Source organism: Nerophis lumbriciformis, linkage group LG17 (genome assembly GCF_033978685.3).
Source record: "Nerophis lumbriciformis linkage group LG17, RoL_Nlum_v2.1, whole genome shotgun sequence".
Lineage (NCBI taxonomy): Eukaryota > Metazoa > Chordata > Actinopteri > Syngnathiformes > Syngnathidae > Nerophis > Nerophis lumbriciformis.
In genome coordinates, this window is record NC_084564.2 from 40,893,051 (window position 1) to 40,906,357 (window position 13,307).

The following is a 13,307-nucleotide window of genomic DNA, read 5'->3' on the forward strand; positions in this document are numbered from 1 at the left end:
CTTTTAACTATGTTGACCTACTTTTTTTTACCCTCTTTTACATTATCCATCCATTCATTTTCTACCGCTTGTCCCTTTCGTTTACCTACCATTTTACCTTCTTTTACTTATGCTTACCTACTCTTTTAATTATGTTGACCTACTTCTTTTACCTGTGCTTACCTACTTTTTTAACCTATTTTACCCAAGTTTACCTACTTTTTTTAACCTTCTTTTACTTATGCTTACCTACCGTACTCTTTTAACTATGTTGACTTACTTCTTTTACCTGTGCCTACCTACTTTTTTTGCCTATTTTAGCTAAGTTTACCTATTTTTCTTTAACATTCTTTTACTTATGCTTACTTACATTTTTACCTTCTTTTAGTTTATTTTTACTGACGTTTACCCACCTTTTACCTATGTGTTGTCTACATGTTTACCTATGTTCACCCTATTTTCCAACTTATTTTACCTATATTTGCCTACTTAACATCTAATTTTACCTCTTTTTACCTCATTTTCATGCTTACTGTATGCTTACCTCCTTTTTATGTTACTATTTTTGACCGTCAGTTCACTATGTTGTATCTTCTCCCTTTAAAAGACCAGATTTAGTAGCCACACTTAAATGAAGTCTTATGAATTCTGTAGCTGCTGAAAGTGCCGAGCGCAGCAGAATGCAGTTGCAGACCCAAACAGCAACACCCACAGATACCAGCACATGTGACTAATAAATGTACATGAAAGTAATAATAAGTATAATTAGTGGAAGTCAACAGGCTTTAAAGCTGCTAGTGGTCCTCTCTGACGGTGGCAGCATTTCAAAAGAAAAGCCCCCATTCAGCATTTTGCATTAGCTTTTAACACTTTTGTATTTTCAGCAGATTCCCTCCTGGACACAAAAGTTCTGGCCTGTGATTGGTGGCGGCTCTGAGTGGGCCATTGTTCCACAGGCATGTTTGTTTCACCAGGTTTTCTTTCAGCTAACAAAACTTTCCCGTCACTCCGAGCAAAAATATCGGGCTCAACGAAGCTTTGACAGCCCGGAATATTGGAATCTCTCCATTTTCTCCAAGGTGGGTCAAATATTTATTTGTATTTTTCATCATACATAATTAATACACATCTACATTCAATGTATTTAATATTCAATTGTAATTATTAAGTGCAGGGTGTCCAAACTTTTTCCTCGTACTGAATAGTCTAAGGATGTTTATTATGTAAAAAAAAAAAGAAGAAAAGAAGAAAAAAAAGGCTAAAAACAAACAAAATATATTTAAAGATATATTTATTTATATTTATTAAATATTTATTTATTAAATTTTTATTTTTCATCATATATAATTAATACACATCTATATTCAATGTATTTAATATTCAATTGTAATTATTAAGTGCAGGGGTGTCCAAACTTTTTCCTCGTACTGAAGAGTCAAAGAATGGCCATTTTGGTACTTTTTTATTTTGTTAAAAAAAAAAAGGCTATAAACATCCATCCATCCATTTTCTACCGCTTATTCCCTTTGGGGTCGCGAGGGCGCTGGAGCCTATCTCAGCTACAATCGGGCGGAAGGCGGGGTACACCCTGGACAAGTCGCCACCTCATCGCAGAGGCTATAAACAAACAAAATATATTTATTTGTATTTATTAAATATTTATTTATTAAATATTTATTTTTATTTTTCATCATACATAATTAATACACATCTATATTCAATGTATTTAATATTCAATTGTAATTATTAAGTACAGGGGTGTCCAAACTTTTTCCTTGTACTGAAGAGTAAGGATGCAAGGGCCATTTTGGTACTTTTTTATTATGTAAAAAAAAAAAAAGGATAAAAACAAACAATGTATTTAAAGATATATTTATTTTTATGTATTAAATATTTATTTATTAAATATTTATTTTTATTTTTCATCATACATAATTAATACACATCTATATTCAATGTGTTTAATATTCAATTGTAATTATTAAGTGCAGGGGTGTCCAAACTTTTTCCTCGTACTGAAGAGTCAAAGAATGGCCATTTTGGTACTTTTTTATTTTGTAAAAAAAAAAAAAAGGCTATAAACAAACAAAATATATTTATTTGTATTTATTAAATATTTATTTATTAAATATTTATTTGTATTTTTCATCATATATAATTAATACACATCTATATTCAATGTATTTAATATTCAATTGTAATTATTAAGTGCAGGGGTGTCCAAACTTTTTCCTCGTACTGAAGAGTCAAAGAATGGCCATTTTGGTACTTTTTTATTTTGTAAAAAAAAAAGGCTATAAACAAACAAAATATATTTATTTGTATTTATTAAATATTTATTTATTAAATATTTATTTTTTATTTTTCATCATACATAATTAATACACATCTATATTCAATGTGTTTAATATTCAATTGTAATTATTAAGTGCAGGGGTGTCCAAACGTTTTCCTTGTCCTGAATAGTCTAAGGATGCAAGGGCCATTTTGGTACTTTTTTATTATGTAAAAAAAAATAAAAAATAAAAAAAGGCTTAAAACAAACAAAATATATTTAAAGATATTTTTATTTAATAAATATTTATTTATTAAATATTTATTTTTATTTTCCATCATATATAATTAATAAACATCTATATTCAATGTATTTAATATTCAATTGTAATTATTAAGTGCAGGGGTGTCCAAACTTTTTACTTGTACTGAAGAGTCTAAGAATGCAAGGGCCATTTTGGTACTTTTTTATTTTGTAAAAAAAAAAAGGCTATAAACAAACAAAATGTATTTATTAAATATTTATTTATTAAATATTTATTTGTATTTTTCATCATATATAATTAATACACATCTACATTCAATGTATTTAATATTCAATTGTAATTATTAAGTGCAGGGGTGTCCAAACGTTTTCCTTGTACTGAATAGTCTAAGGATGCAAGGGCCATTTTGGTACTTTTTTATTATGTAAAAAAAAAAAAAAAAAAAAAAAAAAAAAAAAGGCTTAAAACAAACAAAATATATTTAAAGATATTTTTATTTAATAAATATTTATTTATTAAATATTTATTTTTATTTTCCATCATATATAATTAATACACATCTATATTCAATGTATTTAATATTCAATTGTAATTATTAAGTGCAGGGGTGTCCAAACTTTTTCCTTGTACTGAAGAGTCAAAGAATGGCCATTTTGGTACTTTTTTATTTTGTTAAAAAAAAAAAAAAGGCTATAAACAAACAAAATATATTTATTTGTATTTATTAAATATTTATTTATTAAATATTTATTTGTATTTTTCATCATATATAATTAATACACATCTATATTCAATGTATTTAATATTCAATTGTAATTATTAAGTGCAGGAGTGTCCAAACGTTTTCCTTGTACTGAATAGTCTAAGGATGCAAGGGCCATTTTGGTACTTTTTAATTATGTAAAAAAAAAAAAAAAAAAAAAAAAAAAAAAAAAAAGGCTTAAAACAAACAAAATATATTTAAAAATATTTTTATTTAATAAATATTTATTTATTAAATATTTATTTTTATTTTCCATCATATATAATTAATAAACATCTATATTCAATGTATTTAATATTCAATTGTAATTATTAAGTGCTGGGGTGTCCAAACTTTTTCCTCGTACTGAAGAGTCAAAGAATGGCCATTTTGGTACTTTTTTATTTTGTAAAAAAAAAAAGGCTATAAACAAACACAATATATTTATTTGTATTTATTAAATATTTATTTATTAAATATTTATTTTTATTTTTCATCATACATAATTAATACACATCTATATTCAATGTATTTAATATTCAATTGTAATTATTAAGTGCAGGGGTGTCCAAACGTTTTCCTTGTACTGAATAGTCTAAGGATGCAAGGGCCATTTTGGTACTTTTTAATTATGTAAAAAAAAAAAAAAAAGGCTTAAAACAAACAAAATATATTTAAAAATATTTTTATTTGATAAATATTTATTTATTAAATATTTATTTGTATTTTTCATCATATATAATTAATACACATCTATATTCAATGTATTTAATATTCAATTGTAATTATTAAGTGCTGGGGTGTCCAAACTTTTTCCTCGTACTGAAGAGTCAAAGAATGGCCATTTTGGTACTTTTTTATTTTGTAAAAAAAAAAGGCTATAAACAAACAAAATATATTTATTTGTATTTATTAAATATTTATTTATTAAATGATAAATTAAATATTTATTTTTATTTTTCATCATACATAATTAATACACATCTATACTCAATGTGTTTAATATTCAATTGTAATTATTAAGTGCAGGGTGTCCAAACTTTTTCCTTGTACTGAAGAGTAAGGATGCAAGGGCCATTTTGGTACTTTTTTATTATGTAAAAAAAAAATATATATATATATATATATATATATATATATATATATATATATATATATATATATATTTAAAGATATATTTATTTTTATTTAATAAATATTTATTTATTTTTATTTAATAAATATTTATTTATTAAATATTTATTTGTATTTTTCATCATATATAATTAATAGACATCTATATTCAATGTATTTAATATTCAATTGTAATTATTAAGTGCAGGGGTGTCCAAACTTTTTCCTCGTACTGAAGAGTAAGTATGCAAGGGCCATTTTGGTACTTTTTTATTATGTAAAAAAAAAAAAGAGGCTAAAATCAAACAAAATGTATTTAAAGATATATTTATTTTTATTTATTAAATATTTCTTTATTAAATATGTATTTGTATTTTTCATCGTATATAATTAATACACATCTATATTCAATGTATTTAATATTCAATTGTAATTATTAAGTGCAGGGGTGTCCAAACTTTTTCCTCGTACTGAAGAGTCTAAGGATGCGAGGGCCATTTTGGTACTTTTTTATTTTGTTAAAAAAAAAAAAAGAGGCTAAAAACAAACAAAATATATTTAAAGACTGTTCAAGCCTTGTGTTGTACAGTAAGCACAACATAAAGCACGTTATTATTGGTTATTAGTATCAAAATGTTAACATTATGTCTTTTCGCACTTTTATTTTGTTTCAACAATATGCTGCGGACCAACAAAACTACAGCTGTGGCCCGCAAACGGCCCCCGGGCCACACTTTGGACATCCCTGATTTAGTGTCTCCAAAAGATCATAGCATCAGTCCTCGTTTTCATATGAAACATTTTCATATGAAACATTTTCATATGAAACATTTTCATACGAAACATTTTCATATGAAACATTTTCATATGAAACATTTTCATACGAAACATTTTCATATGAAACATTTTCATATGAAACATTTTCATTGAAACATTGCCAACTCTGATTGAAATATTTGAGTAAATACAGCATTTATTTGTAGAAATATACATTATTGGATTACAATATCTGCCATTCATAACAATTCTACATGTTCACTCTAATATCATTTTAAAGAAAAATATGTTTAGTGGTTAAACAAAAAAAGTTTTTAATTTTTGTATAAAATATAATAATACATCATATTACAAACGAGGACACACATAAGTTAAACACTGCAAAGTAATTGTTCAACCAATTTCAGGAACTATTTAATCAGTCAATATATATATAGTTATTTTATTGTTATCACTTTTATTGTAATTGGCAGGGAGAAGTCAGATAATTGCAGTGTATTTTAATAAGGCACACATTAAAATTCTAATACTACACACATATATATATATATATATATATATATATATATATATATATATATATATATATATATATATATATATATATATATATATATATATATATATGTGTGTATATATGTATGTATATATATATATATATATATGTATATATAAATGTATATGTATATATATACATATATATATACATATAAATATATATGTATATATACGGTATATGTATGTATATATATATGTATATAAGTATAGTATATAAAAAGGAAGTGTAAGTCTAATATATGTATGTGTCATGACTGGGACTATGGCGTGGTTTGTTCTCCCGAGGTGCAAATGATTTGGACCAGACATGACGTGCAGGTGAATACATATTTCATTTTAACACTCAAAAAAAGAATAAACAAAAGGCGCGCACAAGGGCGGAAGTACAAAACTTGACTATAAACACAAAACTTGCACAAAGGCAGAAACTACGAACAATGAAACAAAACTTGCAAACTATGGCATGAATAAAGAAAACTTACTTGGGCGAGAAAACGGCATGAAAAAGAGCAGCAAGGGTCATAAGGGTGTGTGGCGAGTGTGATGTTGCCAGACAGACAGCCTGGCAACTCGAAGCTTAAATAATAGTGACATGATTAGTGAAAACAGGTGCGTGACTCAAAACGTGATACAGGGGCGTGACGTGTCAGGTGAAAACTAATGGTTGCTATGGTGGCAAAACAAACAAAAGTGCACAAAAAGTCCAAAAACAAAACCGAACATGAGTAAAACAAAACATGATCATACAGACATGACAGTATGTATATATATATATATATATATATATATATATATATATATATATATATATATATATATATATATATATATATATATATATATATATATATATATATATATATATGTATGTGTATATATATATATATATATATGTCTTAATAAGGTTATCCAAAAAATAGTGCTCGATACCGTAGTAGAGCGCAATATATGTATGTGTGGGGAAAAAAATCACAAGACTACTTCATCTCTACAGGCCTGTTTCATGAGGGGTTCCCTCAATCAAATCTCCTGATGATTGAGGGAACCCCTCATGAAACAGGCCTGTAGAGATGAAGTAGTCTTGTGATTTTTTTTCCCACACATACATATATATATATATATATATATATATATATATATATATATATATATATATATATATATATATATATATATATATATATATATATATATGTATGTATGTATGTATGTATGTATATATATATGTATATATGTATGTATATATATATATATATATATATATATATATATATATGTATGTATATATATATATATATATATATATATATGTATATATATATGTGTATATATATCAGGTATCGAACCCCACCAGTTTCATATGTGCATTCACCGAACCCTTCTTTAGTAAAAAATTTTACGTTTTTTTTTTTTTAATTCAAGACAAAGTTATATGTTTTTTTTTTACTGGTGCACAAAATGAACCGCTCAAAGAACAAAACCAACACAGTGCATAAACTCACAACAAATTACACACCTGCAAATCAGATGGAAAATTAGAGGGAACATTGTTTGAGGGTATCCAAATTACGCCGAAGTTTTTATTTACAAGCGGAGGCTCCACCGAACCCAGGTTAAGAACCACTGCTATATATATATATATATATATATATATATATATATATATATATATATATATATATGAATGCTGTATGATATTATATACTTTTACTGTATTTGATTTCAATATTTTCACCATTATTTGACTATTTGGTAATGTCTTGTCCACTGAGACTTTAGTAGACCAACATGAAAGGTTAGAACACATCTGAGGTGGTGGATTAGGTGTACCTAATGTTGTCATCTGTTGGGTGTGTGTGTGGTGGTGGGGGGGGGGGGGGGGGGGGAGTGCAGGATGTACAGCTTCATGGGAGGCGGCTTGTTCTGCGCCGGAGTGGGCAACATTCTCCTCATCGTCTCCACGGCAACAGACTACTGGATGCAGTACCGCCACTCCAGCAACTACATGCACCAGGGCCTGTGGCGCTACTGTGTGCCCGGAAAATGCATGACGCACACCGACAGCATCGGTGAGGACGACCACACCTTTAATGTGACACTCATTATTATTATATTAGGGACATAACACATACAGTTTATTCATTGAACAATATCTTATTGTGTGAATGCTGAAAAACAGTCAAACATCATTTTTATTCATCCCAATCAAACCTTTACACTTTAAAAATGTTCCACTCCTTCGTGTCATGCGTCCTACCAGTTTTCTTTCCACAATAAATTCCCAGGAATTTCCAGGAATTCCCAATTCCTCCCCCTTCAAAATAAATGGAAACATTTTTCAAACTTCCACATTTCCAACATCCAAGTAACATTGTTAATCAAATGCTAGCATGTTAACATTTGCATGCTACCTTTTCTGCAGGTACACACCTCAGAATAGTTTATTTTCGGACTTGACGCATGTTTACTGTTAGCATGCTAATTTTAGCATTTTAGCTATTTTTGCAGGTACACGCCTCAGAATAGTTTATTTTGGTATGATGCATGTTTACTGTCACATTAGCTTTTTTCCAAGTACACTCGGAATCATTTATTTTGGTACTTGACGCATGTTTACTGTTAGCATGCTAATGTTAGCATTTGTAGCTATTTTTGCAGGTACACGCCTCAGAATCATTTATTTTGGTATATGACGCATGTTTAATGTTAGCACGTTAACTTTTTTTCCAAGTACACTCAGAATCATTCATTTTGGTACTTGACGCATGTTTACTGTTAGCATGCTAAAGTTAGCATGTTCGCTTTTTATCTATTTTTGTATAATTAAACTTTAGAATCATTTATTTTGGTACTTGACACATCTTTACTGTTAGCATGTTAACCTTTTTAGCCATTTTTGCCGACATAAACCTCAGAACCATTTATTTTCGGACTTGACGCATGTTTACTTTTAGCATGCTAATTTTAGCATTTTAGCTATTTTTGCAGGTACACGCCTCAGAATAGTTTATTTTGGTATGATGCATGTTTACTGTCACATTAGCTTTTTTCCAAGTACACTCGGAATCATTTATTTTGGTACTTGACGCATGTTTACTGTTAGCATGCTAATGTTAGCATTTGTAGCTATTTTTGCAGGTACACGCCTCAGAATCATTTATTTTGGTATATGACGCATGTTTAATGTTAGCACGTTAACTTTTTTTCCAAGTATACTCAGAATCATTTATTTTGGTACTTGACACATGTTTACTGTTAGCATGCTAAAGTTAACATGTTCCCTTTTTATCTATTTTTGTATATTTACACTTTAGAATCATTTATTTTGGTACTTGACACATCTTTACTGTTAGCATGTTAGCTTTTTTAGCCATTTTTGCAGGCATAAACCTCAGAACTATTTATTTTGGTACTTGACACATGTTTACTGTTAGCATGCTAAAGTTAGCATGTTCGCTTTTCATCTATTTTTGTATATTTACACTATAGAATTATTTATTTTTGTACTTGACACATCTTTACTGTTAGCATGTTAGCTTTTTTAGCCATTTTTGCAGGCATAAACCTCAGAACCATTTATTTTGGTACTTGACACATGTTTACTGTTAGCATGCTAAAGTTAGCATGTTCGCTTTTCATCTATTTTTGTATATTTACACTTTAGAATCATTTATTTTGGTACTTGACACATCTTTACTGTTAGCATGTTAGCTTTTTTAGCCATTTTTGCAGGCATAAACATCAGAACCATTTATTTTGGTACTTGACGCATGTTTACTGTTAGCATGCTAAAGTTAGCATGTTCGCTTTTCATCTATTTTTGTATATTTACACTTTAGAAACATTTATTTTGGTACTTGACACATCTTTACAGTTAGCATGTTAGCTTTTTTAGCCATTTTTGCAGGCATAAACCTCAGAACCATTTATTTTGGTACTTGACGCATGTTTACTGTTAGCATGCTAAAGTTAGCATGTTCGCTTTTCATCTATTTTTGTATATTTCAACTTTAGAATCATTTATTTTGGTACTTGACACATCTTTACTGTTAGCATGTTAGCTTTTTTAGCCATTTTTGCAAGGCATAAACCTCAGAACCATTTATTTTGGTACTTGACACACGTTTACTGTTAGCATGCTAATGTTAGCATTTGTAGCTATTTTTGCAGGTACACGCCTCAGAATCATTTATTTTGGTACATGACGCATGTTTACTCTTAGCATGCTAAAGTTAGCATGTTCGCTTTTTATCTATTTTTGTATATTTACACTTTAGAATAATTTATTTTGGTACTTGACACATCTTTACTGTTAGCATGTTAGCTTTTTTAGCCATTTTTGCAGGCATAAACCTCAGAACCATTTATTTTGGTACTTGACACATGTTTACTGTTAGCATGCTAATGTTAGCATTTGTAGCTATTTTTGCGGGTACACGCCTCAGAATCATTTATTTTGGTATATGACGCATGTTTACTGTTAGCATGCTAATGTTAGCACGTTAACTTTTTTTCCAAGTACACTCAGAATCATTTATTTTGGTACTTGACGCATGTTTACTGTTAGCATGCTAAAGTTAGCATGTTCGCTTTTCATCTATTTTTGTATATTCAAACTTTAGAATCATTTATTTTGGTACTTGACACATGTTTACTGTTAGCATGCTAATGTTAGCATTTGTAGCTATTTTTGCAGGTACACGCCCCAGAATCATTTATTTTGGTATGTGACGCATGTTTACTGTTAGCATACTAATGTTAGCACGTTAAGTTTTTTTCCAAGTACACTCAGAATCATTTATTTTGGTACTTGACGCATGTTTCTTTACTTGCATGTTAGCTTTTTTAGCCATTTTTGCAAGGTATAAACCTCAGAACCATTTATTTTGGTACTTGACACATGTTTACTGTTAGCATGCTAATGTTAGCATTTGTAGCTATTTTTGCAGGTACTCGCCTCAGAATCATTTATTTTGGTACTTGACGCATATTTACTGTTAGCATGCTAAAGTTAGCATGTTCGCTTTTCATCTATTTTTGTATATTTACACTTTAGAATCATTTATTTTGGTACTTGACACATCTTTACTGTTAGCATGTTAGCTTTTTTAGCCATTTTTGCAATGCATAAACCTCAGAACCATTTATTTTGGTACTTGACACATGTTTACTCTTAGCATGCTAAAGTTAGCATGTTCGCTTTTTATCTATTTTTGTATATTTACACTTTAGAATAATTTATTTTGGTACTTGACACATCTTTACTGTTAGCATGTTAGCTTTTTTAGCCATTTTTGCAAGGCATAAACCTCAGAACCATTTATTTTGGTACTTGACACACGTTTACTGTTAGCATGCAAATGCTAGCATTTGTAGCTATTTTTGCAGGTACACGCCCCAGAATCATTTATTTTGGTATATGACGCATGTTTAATGTTAGCACGTTAAGTTTTTTTCCAAGTACACTCAGAATCATTTATTTTGGTACTTGATGCATGTTTACTGTTAGCATGCTAAAGTTAGCATATTCGCTTTTTCGTCTATTTTTGCATATACAGGTATACACCTCAGAATCATTTATTTTTGGTACTTGACACATCTTTACTGTTAGCATGTTAGCTTTTTTAGCCATTTTTGCAGGCATAAACCTCAGAACCATTTATTTTGGTACTTGACGCATGTTTACTGTCACATTAGCTTTTTTACAAGTACATTCAGAATCATTTATTTTGGTACTTGACGCATGTTTACTGTTAGCATGCTAAAGTTAGCATGTTCGCTTTTCATCTATTTTTGTATATTTACACTTTAGAATCATTTATTTTGGTACTTGACACATCTTTACTGTTAGCATGTTAGCTTTTTTAGGCACTTTTGCAGGCATAAACCTCAGAACCATTTATTTTGGTACTTGACACGTTTACTGTTAGCATGCTAATGTTAGCATTTGTAGCTATTTTTGCAGGTACACGCCTCAGAATCATTTATTTTGGTACTTGACGCATGTTTACTGTTAGCATGCTAAAGTTAGCATGTTCGCTTTTCATCTATTTTTGTATATTCAAACTTTAGAATCATTTATTTTGGTACTTGACACATGTTTACTGTTAGCATGCTAATGTTAGCATTTGTAGCTATTTTTGCAGGTACACGCCCCAGAATCATTTATTTTGGTATGTGACGCATGTTTACTGTTAGCATACTAATGTTAGCACGTTAAGTTTTTTTCCAAGTACACTCAGAATCATTTATTTTGGTACTTGACGCATGTTTCTTTACTTGCATGTTAGCTTTTTTAGCCATTTTTGCAAGGTATAAACCTCAGAACCATTTATTTTGGTACTTGACACATGTTTACTGTTAGCATGCTAATGTTAGCATTTGTAGCTATTTTTGCAGGTACTCGCCTCAGAATCATTTATTTTGGTACTTGACGCATATTTACTGTTAGCATGCTAAAGTTAGCATGTTCGCTTTTCATCTATTTTTGTATATTTACACTTTAGAATCATTTATTTTGGTACTTGACACATCTTTACTGTTAGCATGTTAGCTTTTTTAGCCATTTTTGCAATGCATAAACCTCAGAACCATTTATTTTGGTACTTGACACATGTTTACTCTTAGCATGCTAAAGTTAGCATGTTCGCTTTTTATCTATTTTTGTATATTTACACTTTAGAATAATTTATTTTGGTACTTGACACATCTTTACTGTTAGCATGTTAGCTTTTTTAGCCATTTTTGCAAGGCATAAACCTCAGAACCATTTATTTTGGTACTTGACACACGTTTACTGTTAGCATGCAAATGCTAGCATTTGTAGCTATTTTTGCAGGTACACGCCCCAGAATCATTTATTTTGGTATATGACGCATGTTTAATGTTAGCACGTTAAGTTTTTTTCCAAGTACACTCAGAATCATTTATTTTGGTACTTGATGCATGTTTACTGTTAGCATGCTAAAGTTAGCATATTCGCTTTTTCGTCTATTTTTGCATATACAGGTATACACCTCAGAATCATTTATTTTTGGTACTTGACACATCTTTACTGTTAGCATGTTAGCTTTTTTAGCCATTTTTGCAGGCATAAACCTCAGAACCATTTATTTTGGTACTTGACGCATGTTTACTGTCACATTAGCTTTTTTACAAGTACATTCAGAATCATTTATTTTGGTACTTGACGCATGTTTACTGTTAGCATGCTAAAGTTAGCATGTTCGCTTTTCATCTATTTTTGTATATTTACACTTTAGAATCATTTATTTTGGTACTTGACACATCTTTACTGTTAGCATGTTAGCTTTTTTAGGCACTTTTGCAGGCATAAACCTCAGAACCATTTATTTTGGTACTTGACACGTTTACTGTTAGCATGCTAATGTTAGCATTTGTAGCTATTTTTGCAGGTACACGCCTCAGAATCATTTATTTTGGTATATGACACGTTTACTGTTAGCATGCTAATGTTAGCACGTTAAGTTTTTTTCCAAGTACACTCAGAATCATATATTTTGGGACTTGACGCATCTTTACTGTTAGCATGCTAAAGTTAACATGTTCCCTTTTTATCTATTTTTGTATATTTACAC

General features: G+C 29.3%; 2 protein-coding genes across 2 annotated transcripts in view; both read left to right on the forward strand.

Annotated features, from left to right (window-relative positions):
* LOC133614888 (roundabout homolog 2) overlaps positions 1 to 967 on the forward strand; it is a 398,279-nt gene extending 397,312 nt beyond the window's left edge. Inside the window, exon 26 of the mRNA XM_061973251.1 lies at positions 867 to 967. The gene's annotated coding sequence lies outside the window, so the exon portion shown is untranslated. The remainder of the gene's footprint in view (positions 1 to 866) is intronic.
* LOC133614889 (lens fiber membrane intrinsic protein-like) overlaps positions 927 to 13,307 on the forward strand; it is a 14,095-nt gene continuing 1,714 nt past the window's right edge. Inside the window, exons 1-2 of the mRNA XM_061973254.2 lie at positions 927 to 1,058; positions 7,603 to 7,778. Coding sequence (XP_061829238.1) covers positions 7,604 to 7,778 — 175 coding nt within the window. The 5' untranslated portion in view covers positions 927 to 1,058; position 7,603. The remainder of the gene's footprint in view (positions 1,059 to 7,602; positions 7,779 to 13,307) is intronic.